Source organism: Sceloporus occidentalis, unplaced genomic scaffold (genome assembly GCF_023333645.1).
Source record: "Sceloporus occidentalis isolate IW3139 unplaced genomic scaffold, rSceOcc1.0.p SCAF_53, whole genome shotgun sequence".
In the NCBI taxonomy this organism is placed as follows: domain Eukaryota; kingdom Metazoa; phylum Chordata; class Lepidosauria; order Squamata; family Phrynosomatidae; genus Sceloporus; species Sceloporus occidentalis.
In genome coordinates, this window is record NW_028317033.1 from 1,712,639 (window position 1) to 1,728,705 (window position 16,067).

The window sequence follows — 16,067 nt, forward strand, 5'->3', positions numbered from 1 at the left end:
TAAATTTACAGTCAGCTTGATATTCAAACTATTTATTCAATGAAGGAAAAGATGTTGTAGTACAAGGCAAAAACAACCGCGAGGAAAGCAAACAAATGAGATGATGTGCATGATGACAGATAAAGAATTCTTCAATTCTTCATGTCTTTAACAGTTGTGGAAAGTGCAGGCGGTGAGTAGCTCTGTAGAGAGAAGGAATACATACTGATGAACGGAACTGATAATATATAGTTATATAGTATATAGTATACAGTATATGGGACAGCCTGCATATGGCCATGACAACCAAACTAAATAACATCACACTTAAATATTTTTTGTATAGAATTTAATTATTTTTCACTTAATTTAAATATAAGATATTCTGGGTTTTTTCTTATTATATCAAACTTAATGCCTTAACATAAATTAATTAAATAGTACTGTTTTCTCTTAAACTTGCTTTTTATTAATTTGTCATTTGTCACTGCTGCTGGCTACATAGTAATGAGAAGTAATTCACTGCTTCTTAAAGAGGGACTGGCACCTTACGTAAAAAGTAATTCCTAACTGGCTGTAGCTTTGAAGGGATACTAATGTCCCTAATTTCTCATTGTACCTCTGTAGACATGGGTAAGAAGGCTAAAATGTTGAAGAAGTTGAGCCAGACCTTGTCCCCCTAATAAAGCAAGATGGTGGCTTGTCAGTACCATTGGAGTGGAAGCCTGTCAGACTAGAGTGCCGGTTCAAGCAAACGGAGGGCATAGTGGCTACGCGGCATTTCACTTTAAAAACAGAGTTTCGCTTAGGAACTGTATGCAGATCCCAGAGAGGCTGCATAATTTCAGCCGCATGTTGAGAAGGTAAATAATGTTGATGGGCACCAAAGATTTTTTTGCCACACTCAGACATAAGAGAATCAGTTCGCCAATTAAATATGAGTGTTGATCACCAGAATGATTGGTTAACATACATTAAAAGGACATATTTTGTGACAGTTGACAGTACCTGAGGTTTTGGAGCAATCGTTAAGGCTTTTCACAGCAGAGTAATATTCATCTCCAAGGAAATCCTTCATGCTGTTGTTCTCCGCAATCTCAGTCAAGCATATTGTGGAGTCTTTGAAGAGGAGGTCCTTACCAGTTTTAGACCCAAACAACTGGAAAATGTCAGGTTCAAATTTCCCCGGCCCATACAGTTCCTGTAAAATAGATAAGTGTTAGGTTGGGATGAAGGGTACATGGGATTTTCATGGAACCTGTAAAAATGATGGCTTAGAAGTATTTGATACCGGTCAGCATTCTAGGGTTCCCACAGCAGCTAGTTGGTGGTATGGAGCAAAGGTAAAGACGGATTGATTGAGTGACGTAAGGAGAAAGGACTAATGAGAAGGAAGAAACTGGGTTTGTAGGTACTTGTGGATTTGTGGGTTGAGCCACAAGCAAAGGCTTGCCCGGGACCCCCTTAAAACTCAGTCAGCATGTCTTGCAAATGAACAGTCAGATGATTATTCCAGCTAAGAAAGAGAATAGTCATAGTTTAGATAACTAACACAGAGGGGTATTGGTACTTCTTGCAAATCTGTATGTTAAAGAACACTGCATGGTTTGGCAAATTAAGTGTCCATTATAAGGGGCCAACTACAGTAAGAAGGGCCAGGCTGCCGTGTGTAATATGTAGTTGACCTCGTCAATTAAACTATAAATTAAATAGGGCTACACATCAGCTCTTTCTGCAAGAACGAGGATTGTCTCATAATTATGCATTATGACATCAACTGGAAAATGTCACATTCATGGTAAAAAACTATTATTAGAAGCTCCTGTAAATGCATTATATATTATACATGCCAACACGATACAAAAGCATCCAATCAACAGAAGTGGGGCAGTTGGTAGGTATTTTCAATGTTTGTTCAAGATCTCTTGTGATGATGAGCGCTTGAATAGCTGACAAATATTGTAGCTTTGTCAAGTGCTTACCTGCTGATTAGAGAGTATTCTTACAACATCGTTTCTCCTTTCTGGTCGGGTGATGACAGCATGAGCTGGGACTTCTGCAAGATTGCATTCCTTGTACTGGTCAACAGGGGCACGGCTGCCGTCGGGACACAAGAGCTCAAAATCCTCTGATTTCAGATTCTTTGCCCAATCTGCAGGATTTTTACCTAGAAAGTGGGATATAGTTTTAGCAATCTATCTCACGCCCGTACTCATGCATCCTCAGCAGGGGAGCTCTGACAACATTCAGCACATGGGGAAAATCGTACATATATAAATTCCATAAAGTGACAGACAACATGCTCAATGTGCACTAGCCAGTCCTGTCCAAAACACATATACAAAATGAGAAGCACAGAAAGGATACAGTCATCATGTAAATTCTGCACAAGACTCTCTGCTTACTATAGGTGAAATTTCAAGTAAAATTAATCAAAAAGCTTTAGTAGTGATTTTCAATGTTTTGGGGGAAGCAACTGATCTCTTGCCTCCTTTTTTGGCCCTCTCCTTACATTTTGATAGCAGCTAGTGAGATTCGTAGCCCGGAGAACGTCAGGACAGATAATAGCTATCAATCCAGCTTGTGATTGTATAACTGATTTACTTGTTTTTAGATGCAGTAAGTACTCAATAAACGGGAATGGAATTAGGGAGAACACGGGTGCTTGCTTCATATAGGCTTGGGGTAATGATGGAGAATATATTAAAATATTAAGTCACACCATGTTTTCTCTACATTGCACTTTAGTGCATCAAAACCCTATTTGAGGTTTCATTATAGTTAAGTTTTCCTAACAACTCCTGAATTAAGTTCCAAGGTGTCAGGAAAAGTGGTTTTTAAACATCTCTCAAAAATGTTTTTTTTATTCTATTGTGTTTCTTAATTCTGTTTCTGTTTCCACGACCAGCCAGCATTACATGTTTTTTAACCAAACCTCAAAGTTCCTACATTTTAGAGAACATGGGTATTTCAATCTATTGTCACTTACCATCTGTGTTTTCAAAAACAGTAAAGTGCTTTACAAAACCCACGTCTCCTCTCTCCACCAGACACCTGACAAAAGAGAAATATATGTAACAGTTCAGAAGGTGCAATGACACCTGCTTATCCATGCAAATGTACATATTATAAAAGAGAACACACTTTATATACTGTACATGGATAGCATTATGTGTATAATGGAATATACTGTGCCCATAACACCTAATTTTGTACTAATTTAAATAGAAAGGGTTTACTCGATATTCTTTATACAACACTATATTGCGAATAGGTGGAACCAGGTCCAGCATGTTGAGACCCCCCCCCCCCATAGATCAGACGCTGACCTGGTGGCCTAATAATCCGTTACAGTTCCCGGGTGGAGTTGTGAGGATATGTCCCTTTTTGTAGTGTGTAGGGTTGCAAACGGTTTTTTCCCCATTACCTGAATGCACCTGCATATCCATAATAGGCTTCTTTGTCATTAGGAAGGCATTTTGATTTTTCCAGGGAATTTTTGGGATTACCAATGCACAATTGGCAAAGCTTTGAATCAACATCAGATCCTGGAGCACAGCTCTGACTAAAGAATGTGCCTGCAAAAAAAAGAGGAAAAGGCAAATATTATTACTACTCATTTATGTAATTTACAAGCTAGGGAAAATGCCCCAACCCCTTCAAACAAACTAAGATGGTGGAGAAAATCCACAAATGTATAACTACGTGCATTACTATATAAATCAGGTTGATCCTTGTGATCGACGAATCAGACTCATCTAGACATCAACTATACATACATTGTATACCCTATCTCTACTCTTCTGTCTGCCATCACAGTCTTCTACTTGTGGCCCACTAACCACCACAGCCTATTCTCTTTCACCTTTATCTTTACCAACATTCTGTATCATCCTGATCCTCACCAGCACTCCATTAAGCACCATGTCATCTTCTCTCATCCTTTGCTAAACTCCGCTAAACATGTAATCCACTTCTCTATAGGAATAAATGCCAAGATTCATTCTGCCAGAATACTTCTAAACATGACGCTGTTATATCTCCCTGTGCAAAATGGCCGCCTCATACAGGGGACGGCCCGGCATTTTGAGTTATTCTGACTAATTACTTACTCATGTCACAATTGCCGGTTTTATTAGCAATCAGGCCAACAGGGACATTCCATCCTGCAGTGCGGCCCACAGCGGTGTGACAGGTCTTCTTGCCCTTAAGATTCAGCCATGAGATGTTTTTGTTGCTTTTCTTTACCACGGCTACCGCAAAGTATGTGCCTTGAGGAGGTAATAAGAGGAAGGAGCATTTCCTTTAGTGCACACGCCACAGTACAAAACCAAGTAAAACACTAATATAATCTACATATATGTAATCCTTCGAAAACCCGGCCACCTGCATGTTAGGAAATGATAGCCTCGATATCCCATTTACCCCAAATAATTTTTTTCTTTCCCTTCACTTCTTTGAGACTTTTAATGCTCAACGGTAAATTAAAAAAAATATATTTGAAATTACAAAAATGTTAAAACCACTCTTCTTGCACTTAATCATAAAAATAATAAAAACTATGTTTAGCAAGGCCTTCAAGACTGCATTTTAAAAATGATATCAATATCAACTCTGATATCAATAGAGCAAAGGAAAAAGCTGAATAACTTGTATTCTTTGCATTTTGATGGTTATTTATATATATATATATGCTGTATGGATGTATATATATATATATATATATATTATTGAAAAGGACAGAGGGAGTTAACAGGTTGTGCAGAAGTGAATTTTGATTCTAAAGATATGAGGAAGAATTTGCATTTGTGTACACCTCTTTCCTCTAAGATTATGTATGCGACGTTTAAAACATGGATGAAACCTTAGTACCTCTTTTCTGTGGTTTGCTGACTTGGCATGGTCTCATGTTGGCTGGGAAAGTAGAAAAAGAAGAAAAAAATATCCACATTAATCTACAGATTCATTTGACTGTAAGTGAATAAATCACACTCGCTATCTGTATTATTGATTGTAAAAGTGTCCAAGCTGACGACAACGCACAATCCTGCGGTGTTGTTAGGGGTCCAGAATGTGTCTTTTATGTCTTTTAAACTGCAAAATGAGTACATGCTAAGCAAACACTTAGAAGTGTCTATAATTATGGGGAAGCCTCCCCTTGTGGGTCCCCATCCCCACTTATGCCTGGCACCAGCAGCTTTCAACATGGGTGATCCTTCCTATATGTACTGCACGTATGTCATGCGTGTGCCAGCGTCATTCGCAATATATCCTGTGATGACAGCCCGACAAACAAGATTACATAGAACTGGCCACTAATGATGGAGGTGGTTTTATGGAGTGTGATGATACTATCTGCACCCTTATTCAACATCTCGCCCTGACACTTTTTTTCCCTGGGAGCGTGGACGTTATATATGTGTGTTTTCCACCTATATAGTTAATGCTCCCCACACGTTTATTTTCACCGCCCTGTACTAATCCCTATTTCCCGTGCCCTGAAACTCTTACTCCACACCTCACTGGAGTACAGCAGGATTCCAACGGATTGCGAATCCCTGACTGGATTCATCATTAAGCCTCAGATCAGTCGGCTATTTTTGGAGGAGGGAGGCAATTATGAAAGCCATCCAGGGTTTGGGGTCGCTCCATTAGAGGGACCCAGGAGACCCTGTTTTCTGTACACTGGGACATTTCACAGCAGGGCAGCGAGTGAAAGGGCACCAGGTAGACGGCCATAATGGTTACCCTGGCGAGCACTGGGGTAGTGGAGGTTGCCTAGTGCATTCTTGGCAAGGAAGACCTACATGGTAGATTTACTTATCTCGAGTACGGGTCTCCATCACAGTAATGGATAAGCAGGGGTGTTCGTAAGAGTTTCTCCTAACCTTTATCATAATATTCGCTCATCACAGGAACTAGTCCACATTCCCCAGCGGTGTACATGTATCCTCCATCAAGTGTCACTGCATCAGCCTCGCCCCGCTAAAATAACAGAAAATTCCAGAATTCAGGCAACGCAAACATTTCTCGTTAGTGTGACATTAATATTAATGGGTGCCGGGTCTGATGTCTTCTTGAGACATTCTAGGAAATAAGTTGCAACCTAAAATAGATTACTATGTTGTACTGTGTTTTCTGCATGGCCTAAATAACAACCTAATTTGTCCGCCTACATCCACATTATACAAAATGGATATACCCCGGCACTTACACTGGTTGTTGGACCACGGACAGGCATCACCTCTGCATTGGATAGTATTAGACATGGGATAAGCTAGTGCATTTAAACTCATTCTAAAGAAATCTGTGATAACGTTTTCAGCATCTCAAGGGGACCAACATGCGTAGCGTAAGATCCAAGTTTCAGAGACCTCAGTAGTTGCGTGCAAACTAAATTGTCAGGAACCTTCCCTTGCGTGTTGTTTTCTCAACTAGGAGAAATACTACATTCTTCAATAAGCCTGTCATTTTCACTTGATGGGAGAGTCCTATCATTGTGTAATATATATTTCTCGTGTGTAAGTTCTGAAAAAACATAGTTCATATTTTACCAGGAGTGCCGTGTAACACAAATTGCATGTTAAGTGTTTAATCTTTAAATATGCAGTAGCATGGACCTTAAAGCCCTTTTTTTTATTTCAATTTGAATAACATTTTAGTCTACTTTTGCTTCCCTTACCAGAATCTTCTCAATACAGTTTTCAGCGGAGAAACCTTGAGCGCACTCAATAGCCCCACCGCTTACAGTTGTCCATGTATCACACTTGTCCTTCTCCGCTTCACTTTGTGTGCACCAACGTATCTGGTTTGGCACTACAGGAGGAGTGTCTGGAAAAAGAGCCAGGAGCTTGGTTCAAAGGCATGTCTTAAACCAAACAAACCTACTTCAATATACAGTAGTTACTGTTCCACCTCCTCTGTTGCATTTTTTTGAGTTTTATAACAAAAAATTCAGTTAACTTAATGCAGCAATAGAAACCAGGTACTGTTGAATGCGCTAACCTATCCTAGATTTTTCTTAAATCAATTATATGATTATCCATCATTCACAGTTTTATAGAGAATACTTAATGAACATGCAATAGGAAACTAGACCCTCATAGGTTATTGCCATAGAGAGTGAAAATGCTTCTTAAATGTTTTCTGCTGAGTATTTGATGAGCAAAGATGATTTGGTGGGCCTTTCTGCTTCTTACCATGTCTTAGAGCCTGGAGAGCATTGTAATAGGGAGCTCCAAGATACATGAAAGAATCCATTGGTGGCAGAGGTACCAGGCTAACTGCTGAGTCCTTGAACATTAGGTCCTTTCCAAAGTTGGAGGCAAACAGTTTGCACTTTTTATCCTAAAATCAAAAATAGAATACACACGTCTTAAGCAAAGATGTATTGTATAATCAGTGCCCATTTGAATGCCAAATATTACATCATTTGCACAACATAACATTCTACATGAAATTTTTTTATATAATTTGATCCATGTATCCCATGTACCCAATACTAATTTAGATTTAGATATCTGAATGGCTAAAAATGTTCACTGGTCCTATGATGGGCAAGAAATCTAGGGCCCAAGTAAAATAAATGCTCTTGGGGAGTTTAAGATGAGAGTTGGTACCGTGTTAGCCATAGAATTACAGGAGACAAGTGGAGTTTGAATGATACCTTTATTGGCTAACTACATAAATATAGATTGCAAGCTTTCAAGACCTCTCAGGTCCCTTCATCAGGCATGTTATACAACAATGTGAAAGACCTCTCTTTAAGTATCAGTCAAATAACATGGTTATCTGCTTCTCATTCTTAACCATGTTATTTGACTGATACTTAAAGAGAGGTCTTTGACATTGTTGTATAACATGCCTGATGAAGGGACCTGAGAGGTCTTGAAAGCTTGCAATCTATATTTATGTAGTTAGCCAATAAAGGTATCATTCAAACTCCACTTGTCTCCTTGGGGAGTTTGTAAGGGTTCTCATCCTGGAAGTATTATTTTTACAAGGCTGTGTATCTACGTGGGAATTAGTTGGACAACTAAACTACCACGGGCAGAAATAGGATATGGGCTTAGCCCGTCTAATACGGAGGGTTAGTATGAAAACCAGAGCAGAGTTGGCTAAAATACCTCTTCCATGTTTGGGTCATCGTGTCCATTGGGAAGGGCTTTCTGTATTTGGCAGGCAAGTCTGACTTGGCTCATGCACAGTTCAGAAAGCTAGACCTGAGGTCTTGGCCATCAAAGATATCCAGACAATATTTACTTGGATTAATCATTTCCCTATGACGATGGAATTTTACCCATCTGCTAACAAAGTCGGGTATGACTGGCAAAATAATTTACTCTTCTACTAAGGATGATGAAATATCCAACATTCAGACAAATCATGGCAAAATTGTAGTGATTATATAAGTCTGACCTGAGCTTGTTGTAAGTATTCAATGATATTTGGAGTCTTTGGATCATTGTCTCTTGCCATCACAGCATGTGCCGGAACTCTTGCCAAGTTGCAGGACTTATAGTCTTTAATAGGTTTCCTGGTGTTGTCAGGACATAATAACTCGTAATCATTTGCAAATTTAACTAAAGGGGATGAGATAACCAATTTAGAAGATAGGACTTGTCGAAAAAAAAATGATAATAATAAAGAAGACAGAAAGAATTAAATAAGAGGAAATCGTCATTGTGATTACTAAGGCAATACCAATAACAATTATGCACTAATCAGACACAAATAGTGTTAATAAAAATAATACGTGAACCCCAAATAAGCCCGTTGTAAAGCAAATTTAAAGAGCTTGTATAACAGTAACATATAGTAGGATGAACAGGTGGCCTTTTTTTGAATTTTAAGCATCAGTGAGAGAGTACTCGGAGCTCTGCTATATCTACCATACTTGCATACGTTTAAACCTTTGGATTTAATTCAAGTATGGTCCACTTGGTATAATAAATACAGAAAAGATGAACATATTAATACTATTATTTAGTTCTATAAACAATTACCTGGTACAGTTGACTGCTTCACAAAGGCGACGTCTCCCTTATCTTGTTGCAAACATCTGGGGGGGGAAATGTTGTACTTCAAAAAAAACACCAGACAAATATTTGCAGTACCCCTTTAAACAGTCTATTTTAAGATGATTTCCAGTATCAAATTGGTAACCGACCAACAAGCAAACAAGACATCTGTGACACTGCATCTGCTCATCTGCAAGTGGTGCAATGGCGCTGTTGAGGCACCTCTGCTTGTATCTTAAACTGAGTTCCCGATCCCCACTTGACAGATATTCCTGTTGAATTTGATGAATCTATAATCTATACTTAGTTTGTTTATATGCTGAATAATGAATATAACTGAGTGGAGCGAAAATAAAACTGTACATGCAAATGATATAATAACCACACAGACTGAGCTCCACTCCTAGGAACTTTCAGGATTTGACCCCAAGTCTTAGCATCAACATTGAGGTTCCAGGGAATGGTTAGAGTGACACCGTCTAGAAATGTGCTTTATATTCTCCAAAATGACTGACACAGTTGGTGATTAACCACAATGGCCTTAGCAAGGAGCAAAGCTGACCAAAGCTTAACTCTGGGTTCTAACTCGTATAACTATGAAGAATAAAAGAAAATAATAATCTGTGAATTTATCTGATAACATTAGAACTGTTGTGATGGTACAGTGCAAGTAGAAGTTAACTGGTCCTTACTTGAAGGCTCCATCATAGTTGTAAAAAGGTTCATTACTGTTACGTGCACACTTATTCTTGTCTTTTCCCACACACTGATCGCATAACTTTGGTTCTTTAGCTCCGGGAGCACAGCTGGCCTTGAAGTATCTTGAAACAGCTGAATGGCAGAACAGAGGTGTTAGTGACATGATGGCCCATAGAACATTTTTATATAAGAGACCAATATCAAAACAAAACTCCGTTCATGATTCTTCCATCCACCTCCTTCTTTTCCATTTTTTATTTATTGCTTTACTTTGATTTCAGCCATTTATTCCTTGCTTCAATACCAAAACCAGAGTTTTGTTTATAGTCAGAGGCAATGATATATACTACATAACACAAGTGCAATGAATCTCAGGATGCATTATTGGATTAGGACCCTAACATAATAATCTTTTAGATGACGCAAGTGAGCACCTCACACCAAATCCTACACCACCTTAATTGCATTACCAGACATTATGGTATACCTGTGTTGTAATATTATGTATTCTGGACTTCCACCCAAGCTTTTCACTTAATGTACCTTTCTCAATAGACTCTATGTCTGGTCCTTCCCATTCCAAGAGTCCACGCTCGAGGAGTGTTCCGATAGGGATATTCCAGCCTGCGCTCTTTCCTACTCCGGTATGGCAAGATCTCTTATCTTTAAGGTCTTTAAACATGAACGAACTTGTACGTTTCACCACTGCTACTGCATAGTAACAGGTGTCTTGTTCTGCAAGAAAGAATAATACAGATAAGTAGATGACTGCAAGAGACAGCAATTCTTTGATTATTATTTTGAAACCTAAAAGTCCATCCAAGTCAGAATGGCTAGAAATATTATGTAAAATCCCAAGTCAAAAAGATCAAGACCTACAATCACTACCATAAAAGCTAAGAGAATGGAGGATCTATTAGATTGTAAGCTACAAGAGCAGGACCCCTTTGTCCTTCTCTACCAACATGTGTTATAGTTGGCGTCAGTTGTGAATCTCTTGTCAGTTTTAATGTTATTGGTAATTTTCACTTTCCCCCTATTGTAATAGCGCTCATTCTATGAACGGATTTCTTTGGTTTCATTATAAGGTATCAGAGAGTTAAATAAGTTGTTTCTAGCAGGTATTCATTTTTAAAAAAAATGAAATGATAAAAATCAGGATAATTAAATGATCACTGTGATGATATCAAATGGAACAGCTCAAACTACAGTGACGAATGGGACAAGCATTTAGTGTCACAATGAAGATGGCACGATTGTATACTTAGCTTTGGTACCTGTAAAGCTACTTCTCTGACATTAGAAAAAAATACCTTCAGAACCATAGTTTTCAGCAACGATGGGTTTCAGTTCATAAGGTTTCAGAGATCCTTTGTGGACATCCCCACCATCCACGCAGATAGCATCTGCATCTCCATTCTAGAAGACATAAATCCTTGTTTCAGAGAAATGGTTCTAAAATATGTTGATTCAATGACCCGTCAAAGATCTAGACTCACAAATTAAAGGTTCTTGTGCCTAAACCACTGCAACACAAGTACGGTAAGATCAAAGGAAAACAACCTAAATGTTGCTAGTGCAATCATTGCCATAGTAGAAGCAAATGAGGTACAGCCAACAGGATAAGTACTTTTATGTACGTTCACAAAAAAAGTAAAAAAGGTTACAATCTAGAATCTGGGACCACATATTTGAGCTTGACAGGGAGTTGCCCTGCAAACCATGCGTTTTCACCACCCTTTAGTTTAGATGGGTGGTGGAATCAAGCCCCTTATTTCTTGATGGTTTTATATACTGAATGCAAACTGTGTTTTATCGACTTGGCCATTCAGGTTTTGTGGGTCTTCTGAAATGAGCATTGGTAGATTTTCTTTGGTTTGAATGGGTCTACTGGAATGTCTGAGCCACTCGTTGATCAACCTGCACTCATGAAGTTCACAATAACAGCACTTGTAGGCAAGGTCTGAAAATATATACTTTCCTACGTCCAATTTGTCCAATAACTTACTTTATTCTTGTTCCTTTGCCCAAATTGAAAGTCTAAACGTGTAGGTTTGGATTTGAGTAATGGTAATTTGTTCTTCTAGACATTTATTATTGTATTAAGTCACCAAGGCTTGTGTTTAACATTTTAAATCGGAACAATTCTGAAGCAAAAAACTGCTGGAGAAATCGAAAAAACACTCTTTTCTAACACATTGCTCCAAATCTAACACTTTGATCTAGAACATCTTCTGATTGTCCTTGAAAATTATTCAGGGAGACCAGATGTCTCCATCATTTTAGTCATATCATCAAGAATTTCACAAGAAGTAGCTGAACTTACTTTAATGCTTTCAAAACATTCTTCAACACTGCTTTTTTGCACACATTGGAGAGAGAGCTCTGGAATCTTACACGTTTTAACCAAATTTTCACACTTTTTCCGTTCATTTTCTGATTTTACACACCAGCGGATATCTTTTCCTCTAGGCAGTGCTAGGCACAAAGCTAGAATAACAAATAAAACGGTGAATGTAGCTTAGTAAAGAGTTTTTTCGCATTCAAAAGCTAAACCTACATGAAAATTTGTTTAAGGTATTTTTATTAATGATGCCTTTTCTTAGATCTATCTATCTATCTACCTAGGAATTGATTGGGTTTGAGCCTTAGTCAGGGGCATAACCATACCTGGGAACTTCTGGGCTCCGGCTACCCGGAGTCTTCCCTTGCAGAACGCGGCCAGGACTGCCCACTGACGTCAGCAGACGGCCCTGTGACGTCGATAGGAGTTCCTGCTGACGTCGAAAACACCCCCATTTAAAGGAAAAATGGGCGGAGAGCGGGGCATGTCAAGACCCCGCTCCCGCGACCCGGAGGATTCGGGTCTTGTCCCAGAAAACCTGGAGATGCAGTGCTCACCCGGCAATCTCCGGGTCAAACCCGGAGAGTTCCCAGGTATGGGCATAACAATTATGGTTGCAACTGCGACTGAGTCCGCTACTCTACGGTTCCTGAACGGCCCCTGCGCCCACTTATTCATCCCTAGAAAGCCGCTAGGTGCGGTAATACCAGCAGCTAGTGGCACGATCATCCAGTGGGCAGGAAGTGAGATCACATATACTTCCTACATGCTGGATTAGTTTGCACACAACATGGAAGAAGAGGGACACACCGCTCCTGCAATTAAGTGGTGTAAGCAGGGTCACAGGCAGGTAGTTTGTTGGCAAAGATGGCACATACAGCCACTAACAAGCTCTTTGGTAGCAAAGATGGCACATATAAGCTGGTTGAAGCTACTGGCAAGTTTGGGGACAAAGATGGTACAGACAAGCTGTTTGGAGCACTGACAAGATGATTGGTGGCACTGACAAGCTGCTTGGGACAAAAAATGGCACAGACAGGCTGCAAGCTGTTTGGGACAAATATGGCGCAACCAGCTGTTTGGGGTACAGACAAGCTGTTTGGGGCAATGGTGGCACAGACAATCTGTTTGGGGTAGATTCCTAAGGTAGCAGATTCTGCACTGATTTCCTGATGTCATTATCAATTTATTTATATAGCCTCATCTGAACATTTCATCTTTTTCTATTAACATACCTCAGTTCAAAACTTAATCCCTGGATACAAATTACTTAAATCAGAATATCTTTGCCTGATGCCACATTCCTAAAACCCCTTTGTTTGCTACCATTAGCTAGTCTCTAAAACAGAACTTTTGCTTGTGCAGACAGACCCCAGGCATCTGACTGTATATAGAAAAACAGAATTTGAGACCAGATAAGAGCCATTTGGTCCATCTATCACTTCTGCTGGGAGACTATTCCACTTATCTACCACCCTCTCAGTAAAGTAAAATGTCCTTACATCTAACCTGTTGTTAAGTAGCGATGCACACACATGTGTAGCCTCCAAGCCTTGCTATCTAATCAGTAAAAATAACTGCAGTAGTTTTGTTATATTTGGTTCAATTTACATTTTGCAGCTAGCCTAATAAATCTTTAAAACGAAAAATATTTGCTTATCAATATACATATAATTATCAACATTATTATTTATTGATTTATATAGCGCCATAATATTCTGCATATCCGTACAATGGGCAAACATGATATAACAAGTAGAGCATCACATAACAATTTATGACTTATGGAAAAAAGATGCAATATGTAAAGAGTTAAAAAGCAGGAGTATGCCATTGCTTGGTATGGTAAATGTTCCACATTAAACATTCTAGGAAGACACTACTTCTTTATAGAAGAGCGTTTTTAAGCTTTCAAAAAATGGACAGCGGAATCTATTCTATGATCGATTTTGTTGTCATTAACTAATTAGTGTCCAGCATGTAGGAAAGGGTGGACACCAGCTATGGATCCCATCCTATCCTTTAGTAAAAACCGACAGACAATAGCCTACACTTACCCAGCATGCCAAGGCACAGAGCCACTCTGAGGGTAGGAGCCATCACCCTTTGCCTCTGCGGAGCTATAAGCGGAAAGTTCCCCGCAAACCAGTTGCCCTTAGTTTGTGGAGACCGTTGGCGTCCTTTTCAGCCTTTTTATACAAGGACAGCAGAGCTGAGTAGGCAAATTTTGTTCCTGTAATGTTTGCCTAATGATGTTTCTCAATAGCACCCCCTCCCAACGGCTCCCTCTCATTGATCCTCACAGAAAGACATGCACTTTTTTGGCAGAAGAAAACCTTTTTTTCTGTGAACTGAATGTCTATCTTTGATCGGGACAGGATTAACTCTTTTATCTACCAGCATGTTGAGGATGGGGATTGAGAGGGAAATTCCCGCTCAGTTCTTAATGTTCTGTAGGCAGTGTTCCAAGCAACGTGAGAAGGAATTTGTTATGCTCTGCTAACATCTTTTCAACCTGTATTTGACATTCGTTCTCTAAGTGCCCGAAAAACAATTAACAAGCCCTTCCATTCCAACATTACACAACACTGGCATTATATACTAGCATTATGCATTATTATTATTATTAGTTCAACCCTTTACTTATTTATGAAAGTTTCAGACTTGCGCATTAACTCATTGCGCATTGCCAGGGGTCAGGACACCTTTTTTTTCCACCCTGACTAATTTTTGTAGTTTTGCTAATAGTTAGATTTAGGTGACGTGTTAGCAGATACCACCTTTCTTCTGCAGGCATGCCGGCCAACTGACCTCGACACGCTGCCGAGTCAATCTACCGAGCGACTCGTGTTCTTCAGACTTAGCAGTTTCACTAAACAAAGAACAATTAATGATAAAATGATACATTGATGATAAATAGGTACATAGTACCATTGGATGCTGTTATAAGGGTTACAGGGTCAGAAAACTAGATGTAAGGAACTTTTACTTTACTGAGAGGGTGCTAGATACCCCTTTTCAACTTAAATGAAGAGACAACACAGTAACTCAAAGTTTAACATTTATTATAGTCAGGTATGGATAATTTTGTCCACGGTGCATTCAAACGTGTATCTCCGCACCGTGACACTCAACATGTCACACGACTAAATGTAAACAAAGTGTAAACAGCTGTATGCAAATGATATGCAAATTGGATTAAACATATTAAAATATATCAACACATTGCACTTTTACAAACAATACCACCAATATGAAGATGATCAAGTTAAACGTAATAACACCACAGACTGGCATAAATGTGCCAACTATATTCCTGTCGTGACTACCGGTGTCCCATGCACGGCAGCCTGTATCCACCAACCAGAATCACAAGGACACCAACCCCAAAAGTGTTCTGCTCTGAAGCCAGAGGCTTGTGCACCATGAGTCAAACCACTTTTATGGGTGGTTAACCCTTGCACCATGCCAGCATAACCAAACTGCCACAGGTATAGGAAACATAACCCAAAAATGGGGAGGGAGGGCGGTTTTGTTGTCACATGCAGCCAACAACACAATGGGGAAGTTCCCTGAGACGGTCCCTTCATATACCTCTCTAGTCCCCCTGTACTGTCCCAAAGGGCCACCCACCAACCACAATCTGGCCCCATCCTACCCATCCGCATAATCAACCAACCATTCGCCCCCAACCAAAGTTTATACGTTTCTGAAAGCCCCCCATTAACATCAAATTTTTCTCCCGGTCTGGATATTTATTTAGCCATAGGAGCATCATCCCCAGCAGCGTTGGAATCTCCCCTCTTTGAACCAATGGCCAGGAAATGGGAGCTGTTACAGCCCGAAAACACTCGGCAGATTGCACCCCACCTGCACAACCACTTATTAAAATCTCACAATGGATTACCTGACAGCATGCTGCCACTTTTTTAACTACTGTACATAGATGATAAATGCAGCATGCAGCAATATTTCGGCTGTCTGCAAAAAGTGAGGGATTGAATTTTACTTTTTTCTTGGTGTAG

General features: G+C 39.5%; 1 protein-coding gene across 1 annotated transcript; it reads right to left on the reverse strand.

Moving 5' to 3' along the window:
- Positions 1-147: 147 nt before the first annotated feature.
- On the reverse strand, positions 148-14,142 carry LOC149288174 (serotransferrin-B-like). Its single transcript, XM_089491939.1, has 17 exons — positions 14,100-14,142; positions 12,025-12,188; positions 11,012-11,117; positions 10,242-10,433; positions 9,692-9,830; positions 8,985-9,040; positions 8,398-8,561; positions 7,164-7,326; positions 6,662-6,810; positions 5,868-5,964; positions 4,852-4,893; positions 4,092-4,250; positions 3,407-3,557; positions 2,969-3,033; positions 1,962-2,146; positions 983-1,180; positions 148-180 (listed from the first exon to the last, which is right to left on the reverse strand). Exons 1-17 carry the CDS (start codon positions 14,140-14,142, stop codon positions 148-150), a joined length of 2,106 nt encoding a protein of 701 aa, XP_089348065.1.
- Positions 14,143-16,067: the final 1,925 nt, after the last annotated feature.